Below are 19,388 nucleotides of genomic sequence, written 5' to 3' on the forward strand. Positions count from 1 at the left end.
CTTTGATTCGTCACTCACTTAGTGGAAGAAATATGATTTTTTCAACTTTTGAGTTCTTCAGTAATGTAGCATAATATGATTAGCAACTACGAAACACCCGCTGCTGGCTATAACCTTCCCGTAAGATTATTTCTTAGTTATTTTTCATGTATGTACGTGTATGTAAGCTACCTTCATGTCTAAGAAGATGAACTACTAGTTAACCGGAGGTTGTGCAGCCAGAAAGTCATGGGTGGTTATCAATATTTATTTAGTACGTACCTATCTATAACGCACATGCAGACAAATTATGAATAAATTCCTGCACAAACACAATGAAATAATACGCAAGTATAAAGTAATCAAATAAGTACTGTGTAAAAAAAATCACTTCTCTGTTAATTTTATTAGTTTTTCTGAGAGCATTCGTTGTTCGATAAAATTGAACACACAGTGTTAGTCCTATCTGCTTAGTGCCAGTTTTTTAACTTCTCGATCGCGTAAAAGTTAACTCAAATTTATTGGAGTTGGAACAGCGCCCCTAGCGGCAAACGTAGGGGCGTAAGTTACAAAACTAGCACTAAGCAAAATCAAGCGTATTCAAAAAAAAAAGACTAATCGATAAATTAAATTACAAAATAAAAAAAAGAGAAATATGTATGTCACAATGAATTGAGCTACGAATAGATCATACAGCCTTTTGGTTCGGCACAATATCTGACCTTGCGCTGATCACGTCCTTGCAATTTTGTACTAAAGAAAAAAACTGTTTTATAACAAAGTAATTTAAAAAAAAAAATTTGATTCTAATTGGGTCAATGAATTTTTTTATCGCGATAATCTATTCTATATTCTTTACATAATTTAATTCTATCCACTTTATATATAATTGAAATTCATGAATTATTCTATTTGAAAAATATTCAATTTATAAAATCTTATCAATTAATATCAAAATATCTTATACAGTATTTCTTCAATAGCCTTTATTTTCTTAAATTTTGTTATCACATTGTAACGACAATGTAATCAACTCTTCTTATAAAATGGACAATACTTTAATTATCTTCTATATAATTTATCTTCAATGCATTGCTTTGTTGTGTTGCAAAATTACGATTTAGAGGAGTCTTTTTGCAATAATGTATTAAATTAAATAATTTATATGAATTTATAGTCGTATGCAAGGGTTTGACGAAAATAAAGCTTAGCTTGTAATTTATTTATTCTTGAGATTTAATAATCTTACGTCATTCGTCCATGACCACGAAAATTTAGTTTAAAACAAACAGAAGGTTAAACCATAAAAATACGTTTTAATTAAATATTATTTCTGTTTTAATTTTAAGAACGTATTTAGAAATAAATTTACTTTAGTATAAATATGTAAGCATTTTCATCGGCGTTTCCTTTCCGTCAGACCTGCAATTTTCACACATAATTTAAGATTTTTATATTTTATATGTATGAGATGTAAAGGGATCGCTCCGAAAATCGGACCAAAATAGCAATAGACTATTCTATTGACATGAAAACGAAAAACAATACGATTTTGCTATGGCTAGTATAAATACTTTATCGATTTAGTAATTGGCAAACCCGCAATGATCGGTTGTAAAACTTGACATATTTAACATACGCGGATTTTATAGGGTTCAAGAACACTAAAAAATTGGATCAAGAATTATCTGTTTTGTATTTTGAACTGCCTGACTTCGTTTTCGGAGAAGATTCCAATACATATATTTAGTCCGTGTATCAGTACTCTCTCGGTACACAGCGCTGTCGTGCGACACTCTCGACTCAGTGCGAGACGTACAACTGCAGTATTTACATTTTAATATTTAGAATTATATAAAAGGAGTGAAACCAAAACGGTCAAGTTTTAATAAAAATATCACAATCATATTGTATAGAAACGTGTGATAATTATATCATTTGTAAATAAATAACTATATTCGATTTTAAGTATTTATATTAGAAATTTTGAAAATGAAAACAATAAAATTGATTAATTTGAAAGGTTTATTTCATTTTTAATCATTTTATATACTTAATTTACTTAAAAATGTAAAGAATATCACAATATTGATGCTGTTCTAAATATAAACTGTAAATAGCCTTATAATTTTCCCAAAAGCTATTAAGACGATCCTTACAATATAATAGACGAGTTCTATATATAATATTATCATATTGAAAATTTAATTCCAGAAATTCAGATCGGTAATAGTATTATTTATAATTTTTAGGAGAATGTAATATTAGCTTTCTCTACATCGAGGCATAAGGTGAAGGTATCGGTCAAATTAGTATCTTCCCTTTGAGAAAATGTCTGCTTAACCAAAACAGGCAGGGTGACGGCACGAACACGTTTAGGCTCCGACTTGAGCATATACATGTGAATTTACCAGAAAACATGTTCTGTAGATAGACTACATGTGGTAGAGAGGACACTATTCACAGACTACAATAAATCATTAATTATGGATTAAATGTATTATTTTGATTTTCTACATTTGAATTTTTTTTACATGTACAAATATAGCTTATACTAAATTTGTTTATACAATACCTGAAATGAGTTAGTATGAAGACATTTAATAAGATTAGTGAACTAAAATAGACTATCCGAATGTTAAGATTTGTAGAGCCATATAAAATGTTTATCACGGTTAAATTTATGTTTCACTTATTATATTTACAAATTCCACAATTTGCACAAATAAAACAACTGACATTTCCAATTCTTCTAATATTTCTTGTACATATTTCAGTCTCTGTACATTCAAAACTTAAATAAATACTATTACTCTTACGTAAAATATGGCAACAATTTTTTAGTTTATTAGTAAGGAGGTTAGTCCGAAATACAATCGAATTATATTTTGGAAAAATCTCACATTACAATTTTATTCGAAAAAAAAAAAAACATTCTCCGAGCTAATTTTTTTGGTTAAACAAAACTGATATCAAGACCATTAACGAATTAGAATTCGTGAGACCAGTGCCCGTTACCTTGATGTATGAAGTTAAAAAAAATATTTTCTGTAGAAACTCAATTCTTATTATTGTGTCATATTTTCAATTACTAGTATTTGGAAATTCCAAATAACATGGTGTATTATTTATTTAAAACAACGAAACTTACATGTTACTCTATAATTAAGTCGTTATTATCGGCACAAAATTATGTAAATTGGTAATTAATAATATGTAACAGTTTTAGTTATTAAATATTTCGCGTCACTTCTTCAGTGCCCACAAAGAAGCTGTTTATGATTGACGATCGAATTTTCGATAAAACTAGTTCGCTTCTTGTTGCTCGCAGACGAGACAGAACTACAACTAATAACTGTGCACGACTTCATACTAATACAATAAACAAAAATATTAATTTAAAATCTTAGCAGAGCTACAGGAGACAAAACCAATCCGAAATCGTAAAAAAAAATCACAATTCATTGAAACATGATTTATCTGGTTATTTTGTAGGTTAATTGACAGAGGTGTTGTCATGCAGGAGCAAAATACATATAATTTTTTTAATTTCCACTGTAAGCAGACGAGCTTAGTTAACACATCCAAGCCGCTGCCCGATACAAAATTATTAGATTACAATACATAATTATTATTACACCACAAAATAAAATCTACGAGATATTAGTACTTACAGCTTAGTGATATAAAATTCGTAATTACCGTATTTAATATAATTTAAACGATTATATTTTGTATAATAAATGCATTTAATTTAATATTTAAAGTACACTACATTATGTGATGTTTAACACTAGACAAGTATTATATAAACAGCCCCGAGCCGTTAAATAGTTCAAAATGATTGATCGGTAAAAGTACGAAATTCCCTTAGTCAACACAGACTGTTTGTTCACTCTTGTAACCGTTGGGTTATAGTACCTAACCTGAAATAGCCTCTCAAGGTTATCAGCATAAGTATGAAAAAAAAACATTTTTTATCAAGGCGGCTTGTAGTATGGAGCCTTCTACTTATTGTCCAACACGTCCCTGATCATCAAGCTCCAGCTCCTGTTCATGAGCGGCCGCTTGGCGAGCCTCATGGCCTTCGCGAGCCGCTTCTTGATCAGACTAGAGAGAAACCGCGATCAGGATTCAGAATCGTTCGCCTCTATTTCGTCGCACTGAGCGATCTCCAAATTGAACTCCAAGTATTTATCCGGCTCGCACTGTTTGTTCTTGACCCTGAGGAAGTTGAGGGCCTGGTCGAGGGTCAGGTGGAAGCAGTCCTGGCGGCTCACGTTCACGGACGAGCTCTCCAAGTCGCTGTGGGTCACCCTGGTGTACACTAGCTTCCTCGAGTTGTGCTGCCCGTTCACAACCACCTATAATCCGAAAAGAAAAAAAAAACCTTTATCAAAAGGACCTTACAAAAAATTCCGGTGGTAGATTCTGCGAAGCACGGCTCTTGCTAGGGTTCGTGTTAGCAACGTCGTCAGGTTGAGCCCCGTGAGCTCACCTACTAGTTACGGTTACATTGATATAGCCTCTCAAGGCTCTCAGCTTAGTTAGGGAAAAAAAAAACAAACAAAGTGTTCGATTAAGATAAAACGGAACGGAAAAAAACATTTTATCATTAAAGAAACAAACTTTATCATTTAATGGCTCTCACGATGTTTCTCGTGCACGGTGCCACCAGAATCAACGGTGACAACTAAAAACTGTTGTTGTTATTATTCTAAGCTCAGACAGTGATTGGTCGGTCTGATGCTGGTGTGCACGTCCCTCCGCAGGTGCTGGCGGAAGATCAGCGCCGCAGTACCGATTGTCTCGGTACTGTTAGGCATTGCTGAGCCGGTAACCGTTTCCAAGCCTTGTTATTTTTCTTTTAATTTTGGTTCATTTTTTGTAAATTTATGTTTGGAATAAATTTTTATTCTTATTATTATAAAAAAAAGAGGAAACAAAATTTGTAGCTTCGTTAATTTGAAACACACCTCGTAAGTATAATTGCTGGCTTTTGACTTAGGTCCGATGAATGCGACGTAGATGATGATGCCCCACGTGCGAATGTCCACGTCGACCTTCAGATGAAACAGCTGGTCCAGCGCCATGATGACGCAGTCCTCGTGCTGTTCCACGTTCACTTTGATCGAGAACTGATGCTTGCGACCCATCTTCAGCATGGACATGTGCTTACTCTATCATGCAACATTTTAGAAATGTTAAAATGTGATTGATATCAAATAGACATTTTCTAATTTATTTAGTAACTAGCGACCCGCCCTCGCTTCGCTTCGGAAACATGAAATTTTATGATTGATTATTTACGACATCACATACAAAGGATATCGGGGGCGATAAATCGATCTAGCTACGATTAATGTTGTTTTATTCGTGTTTTCAATAATCAACTTTATGACTCTTCCCGACATCTATTGGCGAATAATAATACTATTTTTCTTAATTGAGAGCAACTAACCGCTTTAAAGATACAACAAGATGGCGTTATAAAAAAAACTGAAATAAAGTATAAATACATAAAAAAATAGTAGTACATTTGTAAGTAATATTGTAAGTATTCCGAGGTCGCCGGGCGTAGTACCTGGAAGTGGTGCGCGAGGTGCGCGTGCGGCAGTGCGGGCGCGTCCCGGCACGCGGGCGCGGGGCAGTGGTAGCGCCGCGCGGCGCAGCTGGCCTCGTGCGGCGCGCGCCGCCGGAGCCGCACCTCGCGCCCGCACCCGTGCCGACACGGGTACCGCAGCATCTCCGCCACCTGCCACCACAACTCGCTTACTTAAAAGAACACGAAAACTCAACTTAACTTTTTACTGGTGGTAGGACCTCTTGTGAGTCCGCACGGGTAGATACCACTACCCTGCAAAATTTATATAAAAGGCCTTATCTTCCCGCCCTCCAGAACGAACACGCGTGACTGGCTTCGTGACGTCAGCGGAAAACAGTTTCAATTCACCAAACCGAACACAAATACCTTATTTTGTAATAAGTAAACTTTTACTGGTGGTAGGACCTCTTATAAGTCCGCACGGGTGCGTACCACTACCCTGCCTATTTCTGCCGTGAAGCAGTAATGCGTTTCGGTTTGAAGGATGGGGCAGCCGTTGTAACTATACTGAGACCTGAGAACTCATATCTCAGGGTGGGTGGCGCACTTACGTTGTAGATGTTTATGGGCTCCGGTAACCACTCAACACCAGGCGGGCTGTGAGCTCGTCTAGCCAGTTAAGCAATAAAAATATAAAAAAACTTCTATGAATTAGGAAGCTATTTTTAAACGAATGAATTTCGAGTACTGTGCGAACTCTAACCTACTTAAAACATAAGATTGATATGTATCGATGTTTACTACCAGGACGCGGCTCACCGGTACCCAGCTGCTACTATTATAGACATACAAAAGACCCGCACACGTCCGTAGATTTAGGTTAAAAACTTAAAGTTTAATTAAGAATGTAAAAATGGAGTCGACAAGTCAAATAAAGATGATTATAGTGCGTGAACGTCATCGAAATGAACATTTGACTAAAATATAGATGAATGAAAGTATAAGATTTTATTGTAAAAAAGCGTGGGGTGCTTTTCAGGATATTATCAAAATAACCCTTCTGCTCATATCTGTTCATAAAATATTTATAACTACTGATACAATGCACCCAACGCTTTTTTTTACAATAAAATAATTTTTTCTTACACTATTTTTAATTCAAATTTATTAAAATTTATTTTCTATTTTTTAGTTGGATTTCCTATAAAAGCGTATTTTGTTAGTTTTTGTAAACTATTATTTATTTTTCATTTTTTTATTAAATTTCAATTTTTTCAATATTTTTTTAAATATTTAATTGTCATCGGTCCTTAATAAGGATACCAAATTTCGAGTTAATCCAACGTTTTGAAGGGGGTCAAAATAATGTTCAAAGATTCCGTTACAAACATACATACATACGTCTGAAGCTAATAAAAGCGTATTAAAACGGTATCTTCCTACAGGCATTAAGGCTTTGGTAAATTCGCATCGCTCAGTTCGGGTACACGTTGAGGCCAGGACTAACCCCTTCCATGGCTCGGTTCCGCACGCTGGAGAACACGGTGCGGCACACGGGGCACGCGTTGAGTCGCGAGCGGCAGCGCACGCACACCAGGTGCCCGCGCCGGCACTGCGCGATGGGCGGCTCCATCCACTCCAGGCACACCGGGCACTCCAGCAGCCGCAGCAGACCCTATAAGACACGTATAAGCTACTAGTTAAGTGCTACTAGTGGTAGGACCTCTTGTGAGTCCGCGCGGGTAGGTACCACCACCCCGCCTATTTCTGCCGTGAAACAGTAATGCGTTTCGGTTTGGAGGGCGGAGCAGCCGTTGTAACTATACTGAGACCTTAGAACTGATATCTCAAGGTGGGTGGCGCATTTAAGTTATAGATCTCTATGGGTTCCAGTAACCACTTAACATCAGGTGGGCTGTGAGCTCGTCCACCCCCATCTAAGCAATAAAATAAAAAAAACACTGTCTATCTATACGCTGCTCAAAAATAATTAGTGTTAAAAAGATTAATAATCTGAAAGATGGCGACCACCACCTGACCAATCCAAAAAGTATATTACAATGAAAAAGCTTTTTAAATTGTGCGATAACAGAGGATTAGTGAGAATTTTTTTATTATCAATAAATGAAGGCAGAAGGTATTTTTATTCATTTAGAAAATTCCAAATAATCCATATAAATGTAAATTACGATAACGGAGTAAAAGCTAATAGGCACGTATCAGGAATTCAAGTACATAATATACTTAAACTATTTGTATAAAAAACACATAATTTTATAGCTATTTCATTTGCGTTTATATTATATTGTATTTTTAAAAAAACAATGTAACAAACCTGGTTAAAGTCTTTAACAGAGAAGAATCCGGCTTCGTCGTTACCTAAAAGTGATAATAAGAGATTTTATCTGGGAATTAAATTAAATTTAGATCATACTTTATCTATACTAATATACTAATAATATTATAAAGAGGAAAGATTCGTTGGTTTGTTTGTTTCGAATAGGCTCCGAAACTACTGGACCGATTTGAAAAATTCTTTTTCCATTAGAAGCCGACATTGTCCCTGATGAACATAGGCTACTTTTTTTTTAAAAAAAATTATTTTTTATTTTTTGTTTCATGTGTGTTTTAATGTTTCCGAAGCGAAGCGAGGGCGGGTCGCTAGTATATTCTAATTGGAGGGTTAATAATTTGTACTTTGTCGAGACAATAACAAATTACATACAAATACATTTAATAAAATATTAGGTTTTTTTCCTAAGCAGGTAAATAAGCTCTGGGTCCATCTGGTGTTAAGTGTTTACAGCAGCCCATAGACATCATCAACTTAAATTTCGCCACCTTTAACTTTATATGCACTAAGTCTCAGTTCTAACTATACTGTTATTGTAAATATGCTGTGATTGTAAATATACTTTTACTGTATACATTGTAACTATACTGAGACCTTAGAACTTATATCTTAAGGTGGTGGCACATTTACGTTGTAGATGTCTATGGGCTCCAGTAACCACTTAACACCAGGTGGGCTGTGAGCTCGTCCACACACCTAAGCAATAAAAATAAAAATAAAAAATCTAAAGTACAAAAGCTGCCTCATTCTTAAAGCTGGAACGCATTACTGATTCGCAGCAGATAAAGACAGGGCGGCGGCACCTTTTTTTTTCTTTTTTTCCTACCGTGCGGGCTCACAAAACGCACAAGTCAGCACCAACAGGAAAGAAACGTATTAAGACTGTTCATACGAATTATGACATATTTGCATCACTGGTCTCATCCTTTAGGCTACCACGACTAGTTAAACATTTCAATAAACTTGACATTTTTTTGTAATATTTTTAAAGCAAACAACAAACAACCCGTGTGTAAATGATAGGCATAATTTATAAGATTACCACTCTTCTTCCTCTTCACTCCGTGCGGTTGCGGCTCCGGGGCTGATCCTTCGGCCTCAGCTTCAGGAGACTCCTGAGATCAAAAGAATAAATTATTTAAAATCACATTAAAAACATCCAAAATTTTCCTCGTACTCTAGACCTTTTTTTGCCGTTTTATTTGTATATCCACTTTTTTTTAACATCTACATTTAAGAAATAAGAGAAATCTTCACAGTAATATCGAATTTAAAATAAATACAGAATATAGCGTATTTGTTCTTAATCAGATTTTTTTCTGGCATTATGAAAATTAATTTACATAATTACAATACACTGATATGCAATCAGTGGTTTATAGTGCACTGAGCCTTTCCAAACAACTATTAAACACTATTTACGCCATGATAAATTATCACCAAGCTAAAAGCATAAACACTCACGGCTTTTTTTTCAATAGTGACGCATACGTCACAACATTACTCACTGGAGTATCATCTTCATTACTGGCAGTAGCCGCGTTTGTCATGACCACGTCATTGGCAACATTGTTCTCGCCTTCCTCGTTGGTGTCGTCGTCGGGCGCGTCCAGTTCCACGATCTCTTCCTCCATGGCCCCACCGGGCGTCGGATCGTGTGACGTACTCGCTTCAACAATAAATAAGCATCGTTTGATATAGGCCAGATTTCAAGGGAGCGAAGTTTCTGTGATAACAATGTATATAACTCTAAAGTATTTTTTATTGCTTAGATGGGTGCACGAGATCACGGCCCACCTGGTGTTAAGTGGCTACTTTAGCCCATAGACATCTACACCACCTAGATTAAAGTTCTAAGGTCTCACAGTTTTTTTTAGTACAACGGCTCTTCCCCCCTTCAAATCAAAACGGATAACTGCTTCACGACAGAAATAGGCGGGGTAGTGGTACCTACCCGCGCGGACTCACAAGAGGTCCTAGCACCAGTGTTTACGCTATCTGCAATGGATAATTAGCATTGATGTTTTTGAACGTAACTGAGAGCGCATCGATGTAGTCCCGCCCCTTTCCCCTCCTATATCAATGACACTTTTTAATTCGAGTTTGAATAGTGCGCATCAAAATTGTGCGATCGCGAAAAGTGGTGAATATTGAGTGCAGCTAATTAAGTACTTAAAAAACTGAAAGCTTTTCATCAATATACAAAGAAAGAAGACAGGAGTGGCCACTCCATGAAGATAGTGCTACAAATATTATCACTACAAAGACACAGACTTTCGGTGAGTTCCTAAAAATATTACCTACTACCAAGTATCATATCGATTGCGCTCAAAAATATAAATATAAAAGAACCAAGCCCAAACAACCAGTAAACAAGTAAGAATACACATAGACAGTGCCATTGTTTCGCTCGCCTAATATAACTCTCGGCCTATCCGATATTTTTAATACAGCATATCGCGCTCGCAGATTTTTGGTACCAAAAACGGCCGTGGGGGCGCTGTTCAAAATTCCATACGAATTCTAATTGGGTTCGTTTACCATTTGTTGGCGAACGCCTTCATTATTTACGCTCATCGGTTCGAAGAAAAGGCCTACTATAGGGCGAGGGAGTGGCGGTGGTGGCGTTCGATTCAACAGGAAGTCTCTCAGTTGTTTTAAAACAAAGCCTATCGTATCCATAAATACGTAGCGAATCGACTCTTCGCTGCAGAAACACGCAAACTAGTTTTACGCAAAATTTATACATATCGATGCTTGAAAGGCAAACGTGACTAAGCGACAATGCGTGAACTTTACAATAGAGTAATTTAAAGTTGAAATACCTGAAAAAAAGTCTATTTTAACGAATCTAGCTGTAGGATTGAATGATTTTAATTGACCTATAAATATATTTTTTTGCGCATCGAATATGGTTATTGCCTATCATTTATGTACAAAGCAGTTATTGTCGCTTAGTCACGTTTGCCTTTCAAGCGTCGATATCTAATGTTCAGAATAGAATGGATATATTACGTTCAGCACTTTGTTCTTGTCCATCGTTCTGATCGTTGTTGACGAGCATCAGGGTGGGCTCGGACTCCGCTTCCGCTTCTAAAAAAAAACAATTTTTAGTTTCTTACATACTCGTACGAGTTCAACATGAGCTACAAAAATCATACATCTTAAAGACAGTTCGAATTTCAATTCGTATAGCCGTTATCAGCATGCACTCGCGCACAGATATACAATCTGTTTACAATTTTATTACTAGACCAATTAATATGATTATCGTTTAACACGAGTGACCTGTACAATGTTCTCGTGATAAAACTCAACATAACAAAAACAACATTTATTTACTTATGTTTCTGGATGATTTAAATGTGGCGTCACATTTACATCATGACCTTATCTGGTATATTTGAGTACTAAATACAAAGTAGGATATCTATGTGGTTAATCTATACCTACATTAATACGTGAAGCAAAAACTTTGTACCCGTTTTTACGAAAATTGCGCGGACGGAGGAATATGAAATTTCCCACACTTATAGAGAAGGAGTGCACAACGCTAATATTTTTTTTTAAAATAATGCATTAAAGATATATTAAAACAATAAAGGCCTACACATATGTATATCATATACTCTTTGTTTATTGTCAAACTTTAGTAAATGCTTAGTATGTGGTCAAATTGAAAATAGCTAAAATTATTTATCTTTAATATTATTTGTCTATAGTGTATATTGTCTTGGCGAAATCTGTGATTATAGAATCATAATAATGTTCAAACTTATAATTACAATTAATTATAGTCGAATTTCGATTACTGCATGACCACTAGTAAATGTTAACAGGAACCACTTTTATCTCATACGGCTGCAGGAGGACATGGACAACATTAACACCGCCTTCCACTTTGAGACTTGAGAACAGTTATGAGGTCGGGTCTGCTGTAGAGGAGAGTCGATGTCGGGCGTGGTTACCGTCGTCCGAGCGGCCGATGTCGACGTTGAGCTCGGCGGTGGCGTTGGCGGGCGCGGTGTTGCTCAGGTCCACGGCGGTGTTGGACCGCATCAGCCGGATCTGCGACACGCAGCCGATGTCCGGCGGACCGTCCTCCAGCGCCAGGCTCGACGTCGACGGGTCCCCTGCGAAATCGACACCCAATCAGACCATCGTATACATAGGACATTTAAAAAAATATATATATTGCTTAAATGGGTGGACGAGCTTACAGCCCACCTGGTGTTAAGTGGTTACTGGAGGCCATAGACATCCACGACGTAAATACGCCACCCATCTTGAGATATACGTTCTAAAGTCTCAAGTATTAGTGCTTCACGGCAGAAATAAGCAGGGTGGTGGTACCTAACCTAACCGCGCGGACTCACAAGACGTCCTACCACCAGTAATAAACTACCTACTACCAATATAATACACTAGTGTAAATACGGAAATGAATTTGCCGGTTTTACCGTTATTTCAGAAAGTAATGAAACTATTGACATCGAAAAACTGGACTATTAATTACCTAAATGAAATAATAATTTTAGTATTATCAATGATGAACCATGCGTGGCGGGTCAGTATTGCACTCGCTCACAAGATTAGATAAATAAAATACCTACTTGCGTAACACTTCGAAGCGTGTTTGCTTATCAAATTTTAATGTATTCAAACAAAGTAAATGTCTGAAATCTGAAACTATCTTTTGATCAGATATTTGCATCCGACGTATTCTTGTGCTTCTGGAAAAATATTATGCAACTTTCCGATACATATTTAAAATGCGCATACATATTTATTTTATGAACAACGAACACTATGAGAATTAATACTCATTCATATATTCATTGTTCAGATGTTTTAAATAGTAGACCAACACGGGTTTGTACCAGCGTGGTACCTAAAATCTTTACGAGGTCATACAATCCAAATTGAATGGTATGTTGTTCATCTTCTTCTATATCGTTCCATCACTGCTGAGGATCGCGACCACATGTGACATTCCTGTCTGTCTACATTACACAATGACATGTTATCATTAAACGGGTTCCTACCACCCAGAGGGGAATAGAGTGAAATCTGTGTCCCGCGATCGCGTTACTTGCGACACCGTGGAAATATCCAAAATTCATTAATAAAAAGAAAAACGAAGAAGCCAACAAAATAAAATGAAGAAATGATTATTGCAGTCAAAGTCAACTAAATATATATCCATATAATTTAACCACCAGCCAACCATAGAAGCACCAACTTTAAAAAAAATAATAAAACAAGTTAATCACCAGAAGAAAAAAAACCTTTACCTTATTCACTGGTAACCTAAGGTGCTATTCCATTCTCGCTCACGTATAAAAGAAAGAATTCCAATGGATAATCTCTATATTTTTTGGAAGTCGGTTAAAACAACTCACCCACTCTACAATATAAGGGGCGGTATTGACGCATGTGGTTCTGTCTCGGGTTATTCATTTTCATTGCTCTCTGATCACACGTAGCGTTGGAGGCCTCCGATGTTGACGGCATCGGGAAAAATGGTATTCGATCCGATCCCAAATTACCTGCAACTTTAAAATTAGATCTTTTGTAAATTAATTGAAGTAAACTGAACATAACATGATTCAAGATAAGAGCGGTGTGTATAGAATGACACCACTAACTACATCGCCTGCTGTGGATATTGAAGAGGAAATTCAGCGAGTCTCCAGATTGTGGGTAATGGCGTCTTCAGAGCATTACAACCTCGTGCTGCGATCCTACAGGCATTTACTGCTAGTAGGGTTTATTGTAAGCTCACACGCATAGGTACCAAGATCATATTTCTGTAGCGAAGCACCCAAACAACTAAGACTTTCTCAAACCCAAAACGGATGGCTACATTCAGATGCTTATTAGCTTCGTTCACAACTTAACATCGAGTGATCCGTGAGCTCGTTCGTGTGCTTCTGAGTTATCAATAAACAAGCGGCCCGCTCCGGCTCTGCTCGGGTCTTTAACAAAAATTTCAACGATATTTGACGTTGTTTTATTTAAAAAAATTAAATAACACTTATTGTGGCATAACTATAATAGTTAGACATATGCTGTCGCGATACTTTTTGTGAATAATAATGTGTTCTACAAAGTCGTAGTACATTATTTTATTCTATCATAAATAGTTTGCGCAGGGCGCGCGATGTAAAGAATATTTTAGCTAATTTTTTTACACCTTGGGTTACGTTATTGGAGTTTTGTAAGGATCCCAAATTTTTTTCAAAAAGGATTATAACCTATGTCACTCGCGAATAGTGTAGCTTCCAAACAGTGAAAGAATTTTTCAAATCGGTTCAGTAGTTTCGGAGCTGACCCGGCAAACATTGTTTTGCCATATATAAGATTTCTAGGGAATTTATAGTGTAGAAAAAAAACTAACTTATTGTAAGTGTGTAAGGATGTGATAAATGAGTGAAAGAGGTATGTAGTGCTGTGAACGATGAGGGAATATATAATAAAAATAACAAAACCTCATTCAACCACATACCTCATTATAACAAAAAAAAATGTCCAAATAAAAAAATATATGTTAGGGGTGGACAACCCTAATCACTTAGGGGTATGAAAAATAGATAGTAGCCGATTCTCAGGCTTACTGAATATGCATAAAAAATTTCATGAGTATCAGTCAAGCGGTTTCGGAGGAGTATGGGAACGAACATTGTGACACGAGAATTTTATATATTAGATGTACATATAAATCAAATTGGAGTGTCTGTTTGTAATATTGAAATAACCGCTTTTTACTACATGCATAATAATATGAATCTGGCATTGCTGAAGTCCATGGGCGACGGTAACCACTCACCATCAGGTGGGCCGTGCGCTCGTCGAAATTTTACAATTTTTGTCTGTCTGTCTGTTTGTTCCGGGTAATCTCTGGAACGGCTGGACCGATTTTGACGAAACTTTCACTGATAGGTAGCTGATGATATTATAACGAGTAACTTAGGCTACTTTTTTTAAGAATAGCGCGGGTAACATCGCGGGACTCAGCTATCAATAATAACATTTCATGTTTCCGAAGCGAAACGAGGGCGGGTCGCTAGTATTAATATAAACTAACCTCGTGACGAAATAGCGTACAGCGTGTTGACTCTGCGTCTGTCACGAACATTATTGTAGTTCCTGGCGAATTTCTTGAAGGCGATTATCCGTTGAATGTCCGCGTTGGCGGTCATCGCAGCCTCGGTGTTCCTCTCGTGGAGCTCGGCTGCGGGAACGTGATTGGCCGGACGCAGATACGGGAGAGGCATCGATCCCTCTTGAACGCATAACCTGGGACTGATCGTTTGATAATCCAATTACAATCGTAACATGATTGACACTAGTCTTGAATGTTTATTTAACAACTAACTAACTGGTTACTGGTGCTAGGACATCTTATGAATCCGCACGGATAGGTACCACCGCCCTACATATTTCTGCCGTAAAGCAGTTATGCGTTTGGGTTTGGAGGGCGGGGCAGCCGTTGTATTGTTAAAAGTGAGACCTTAGAACTCATATCTCAAGGTGGGTGGCGTATTTACGTTGTAGATCTCTATGGACCCCGGTAACCACTTAACACCAGGTGGGCTGTGAACTCGTCCACCCATCTAGACCATAAAAAAAAGTGCACGCAAATGACAGATCCATCTATCCTGGAACCCTCGTGTGCGTCGCATAAACTTTTTTATGCTTATATAAATTTGTGAAGTCGATTTTTAATGATATTGCGCTAGGAAGTAGCGAACCTACGATTTGTGTTGATTTTACGAATAATTCGTACGCGCTTTTTAACTTATATTACATAATATTCATTAGCGCACTATTGTGTTATTTTTCAAAACGTTGGCTTTAAGAGATAACGACAATGGGAATAACAGATAAAAGAAATTACAACCAATTCATCAATCAATTAAGAATTCAAATAGCTTCATAATACACATTAATTGCGATTTAAAAGGAAATTCAACAATTGCGATTACCGGCTGGAGCCATTAATGAGACTCTCGTGATGGTTATTCCTATTATTAGACCAGAACCAATTATTTTCTGGTGCATTCATGCCACCAACAACGTTGCGACGTGGCGGCACCGGAACGAATGGGTTTTGTGTTGTAACCCCTGTAATAAAAAGCATTAGATGTTGTCTTATTCTGAATCCGAAAGAAATATTTATAGAAAATGTTCAGAACCGAAATATTTATTCCAATCAGCTCATTTCCAAAGGATTTTAAATGATGGATATTTTGCATTTCAAAAACGCATGAATTACAAATTAGGAAAAAAGGAATGTACGTATTAAAAAAACAGTTATATTCTATGTACTGCCACATAAACAGCGAATAATTTTTCACATATGTAGTACACATATCAGTCACACATATCAGTGATGGGTTGTGAAAATAACATGGATGCCTCTAAATGACTATTTAGCAGTTAGAGGCATGCCCTCGTAGACTCCATTAGCTGAAATATTATACTGAAAAGCTTGAAGTATTTCTTTAAAAAGAGAAGTGAATTGGTTAGACAAAAGTATATTGAGCTCTCAGATCTTTGTTTTCGAGTGTTAAGGGACAAATAATATTATGGAATTGATTATTATCTACTAAACTTTAACTATGAACATGAAGCAGTTTGGAACACTTCACTGTGTTTTTATCTGACACATACTTTTATTGCTCAGCTGGGTGAACAAGGCTGTGGTGCATCTGATGTTAAGTGATTACCACAACCTACTGAAATCACAATGTGAATGCCACCACTGCCATGAGACATGAGGTCAGTCTCAATTATAATTTGTAATGACTGTTCCACCCTTCAAACTGGAATGCATCACTGCCTCGGGTTAGAAATAGGCAGGACAGTGGTACCTACTTGTGTGAACTTACAATGAACTTTTTCACCACTTAGTCACTTAGTTTTCATTAATATTTCCTATCATAATGAAATTGTTAGCAAAGTTATTAATGGTTTTTTTGTTAGAGTAGACAGAGTAAGGTATTGCAAAAATTAATCATCTACAGGAGACTGTTTCAGTAGCCCCTGTGGCTCCACATCATAGAATATCATTATCTTATTACAAAAATTATAGGAGTACAACATAAAACCACACTTTTTTGTTTAGATTCATAGACTCACTTACCACTAGTACCAGGTGTGTCAGCTATACTGGTTCTAGGTTCTGTGGATGGTCTCCTCATGAGATTACTACTGTTTTCTTCCTCATCTAAAAGATGAAACTGGTTTTAAATATTTATTTTTTATAATAACCTTAATTTAACTTTATTAAAAATTTTCAATATTCCCAAATATATATATACAGTTATGTAAGTATATAGTTCAATATAGAACATTCAAAAAATAGAATTGAAAGGTTTGTTTTGAGTTATTTGTGATTAAAACAATTAACACAATGAATATTATTTAATGCACCAGTGAAGAAATTGCATTATCTTAGTTTAGTATGTAAATGGATTAGGAAAAAAAGTACCCATAGATAGTATTTTCTTAATAATTGTAAGTTCCGTTGCAATCTTAAGAGTAAAGTGTAACTAACCATTAGCAACTAGCAATAACAAAATAACAACCGACTTTCAAATAACAACAGTAAACTAAATAATATATTTAATATATAAAATAAGATATTTAATTAGCAGCTGCCACTTTATGAAGTTTAGTTTCAATTTTGCAAATAATGCATGTTTTGACCATGCGCAATTAACCACAAGAGTCTTTAATAATTTAAATAAAAATCAAAGTACATTATCTGTTTGGATGCAAAGACAACCTGATGTTGCTAAAAATTTCATATTGTTTTAAGTCACATTTCAGATATAAATCTAATAAAAAAACAAATTTTGTTATGTTTTAAACTTATAAACCTACCTAACCCATTGAACATTGATTATTAAGCTTACTTTCAACCTAGATTAGCTAATACTAATGTTTACACAAGTTGCCTTTTTTATTGCGTCAGGGAAACAACAATTACTGCATGCGACAACAGACAGTAAATTTTGCTATACGCCTAATACCATGCCTTAGGAACAGTACTCAAAATATGAGTTATAATTGTATTTATACATTGACGATAGTAGTACCAGTAGCTCGAAAATGAGTTCACAATACTGTTTATTGCTTCTAATTGACTATTTCAACAAACTGTGACCTTTAAAATTCTCTTGCCTCAAAAGGTACCTATATAAACATACCTATGTATTTACAAAAAAAATACATAATTTATATTTAAGTTTGATTGAATCGATTGATTAAATAGCTTCTCATTAGTAGGTATTAACAGTCTGTCGTTGTCGTTTAATTTTAATCAACAGTAGTGGAAAGTTAACATTATTTTCTTACCGGAGCTCCAAGGGTATTCTGTAATTCCTAAGGACTTTTTCAAGCTCTCTTTTCTACTACCCATATCGATGATTGCAAAAATATTGCAGCTGATATAAAACAAAAAGATTCCAGCTTCAAGAGGGCAAATCCACTAGCGATTTGATTATAAACAGGGTTTTTCTATTAACTAGGGAATTCTTTAAAGAACTCCGAGATCACATCAGACATAATTTTCCAAAACCATAGACAATATATTTTCCCGTATTATGACTTTTAAGACTAATATGGTTTTTTTTTGGGATTTTATGACCTGATAACTAAGGCCTTTAAGTCATGTCTTATAAATTAATATTCTTATTTTTATGAAAAATGATACTATGGACTTTTTTTTTTATCGCCCTTGTAGGCATAGGAGCATACGGCCCACCTGATGGTGAGTGATTACCATTGCCCATAGACTTCAGCAATGCCAGGGGCAGAGCCAAGCCGCTGCCTACCGCTTGAGAACGCCGTGAAATGAAATGAAGATGATTAATTTGAGACATTAATCAACTGGGATGAAATAAAATGAAATGAGTCGAGATGATATGGGATGACTTATAATCTCAGTAAAATGGTAGTCATTTGCTGAGACTTTTTCAGTCGACTTTTTAGAAGATCCCGAGAAGTTACGTTCAGCGGCTTTGTTTCATTTTTCCACATTTGTGCACTTTACACACACCAATATTAAACAGTTAATAAACCACCGTTTGAACCTGAATTGAAACCTGAAGATATAATAAATAGATAAAATAAAACAAATCACACAACTTCACTCCCCGCGTTCCCGCCAAAAAGTCCAGACTAATATGCACGTCCAACTATAATTAATACCATAGACGAAGCACTTGATTGCTTAATTTAAGTTAATTCACAATGGACTTTATTCATTCATTTTTAAGACTGTAAAAATTACGAAACATTCAGAGGTAGAAACTTATTTTCAACGAGGCTTTTTATCTTAATGAATCTCAGATATATAGAAAAATAGGCTTTTGTCTAAAACTTCTGTGTGGGAATAAAAAACATAAAGTTATATGAATAATATTCTTTTAGTGTTCAATCGGGTTTAAATGTAATGATAGATTTCTTAACTGCTTAGCATTTGTAAAAGTGCACAAGAGT

General features: G+C 35.9%; 1 protein-coding gene across 1 annotated transcript; it reads right to left on the reverse strand.

Moving 5' to 3' along the window:
* Nucleotides 1-1,986: 1,986 nt before the first annotated feature.
* Nucleotides 1,987-18,485, reverse strand: LOC114247601 (uncharacterized). Its single transcript, XM_089736600.1, has 14 exons — nucleotides 18,243-18,485; nucleotides 17,026-17,109; nucleotides 15,866-16,004; nucleotides 14,965-15,182; nucleotides 13,280-13,432; nucleotides 11,846-12,010; nucleotides 10,893-10,970; nucleotides 9,386-9,546; nucleotides 8,920-8,992; nucleotides 7,860-7,903; nucleotides 7,032-7,199; nucleotides 5,564-5,734; nucleotides 4,956-5,159; nucleotides 1,987-4,343 (listed from the first exon to the last, which is right to left on the reverse strand). Exons 1-14 carry the CDS (start codon nucleotides 18,304-18,306, stop codon nucleotides 4,107-4,109), a joined length of 1,959 nt encoding a protein of 652 aa, XP_089592726.1. The 5' UTR covers nucleotides 18,307-18,485; the 3' UTR covers nucleotides 1,987-4,106.
* Nucleotides 18,486-19,388: the final 903 nt, after the last annotated feature.

This window comes from Bombyx mandarina, chromosome 22 (assembly GCF_030267445.1).
Source record: "Bombyx mandarina strain Sakado chromosome 22, ASM3026744v2".
In the NCBI taxonomy this organism is placed as follows: Eukaryota; Metazoa; Arthropoda; class Insecta; order Lepidoptera; family Bombycidae; genus Bombyx; species Bombyx mandarina.

Excerpts from the sequence above, each read along its gene's own strand:
- LOC114247601 (XM_089736600.1), bottom strand. The coding sequence starts at position 18,306 with ATGGGTAGTAGAAAAGAGAGCTTGAAAAAGTCCTTAGGAATTACAGAA. Across the intron at positions 7,904-8,919 it reads AGTGAAGAGGAAGAAGAGTG|GTAACGACGAAGCCGGATTC; the intron begins GTAATCTTATAA and ends TATCACTTTTAG. Across the intron at positions 4,344-4,955 it reads CCAGCAATTATACTTACGAG|GTGGTTGTGAACGGGCAGCA; the intron begins GTGTGTTTCAAA and ends TTCGGATTATAG.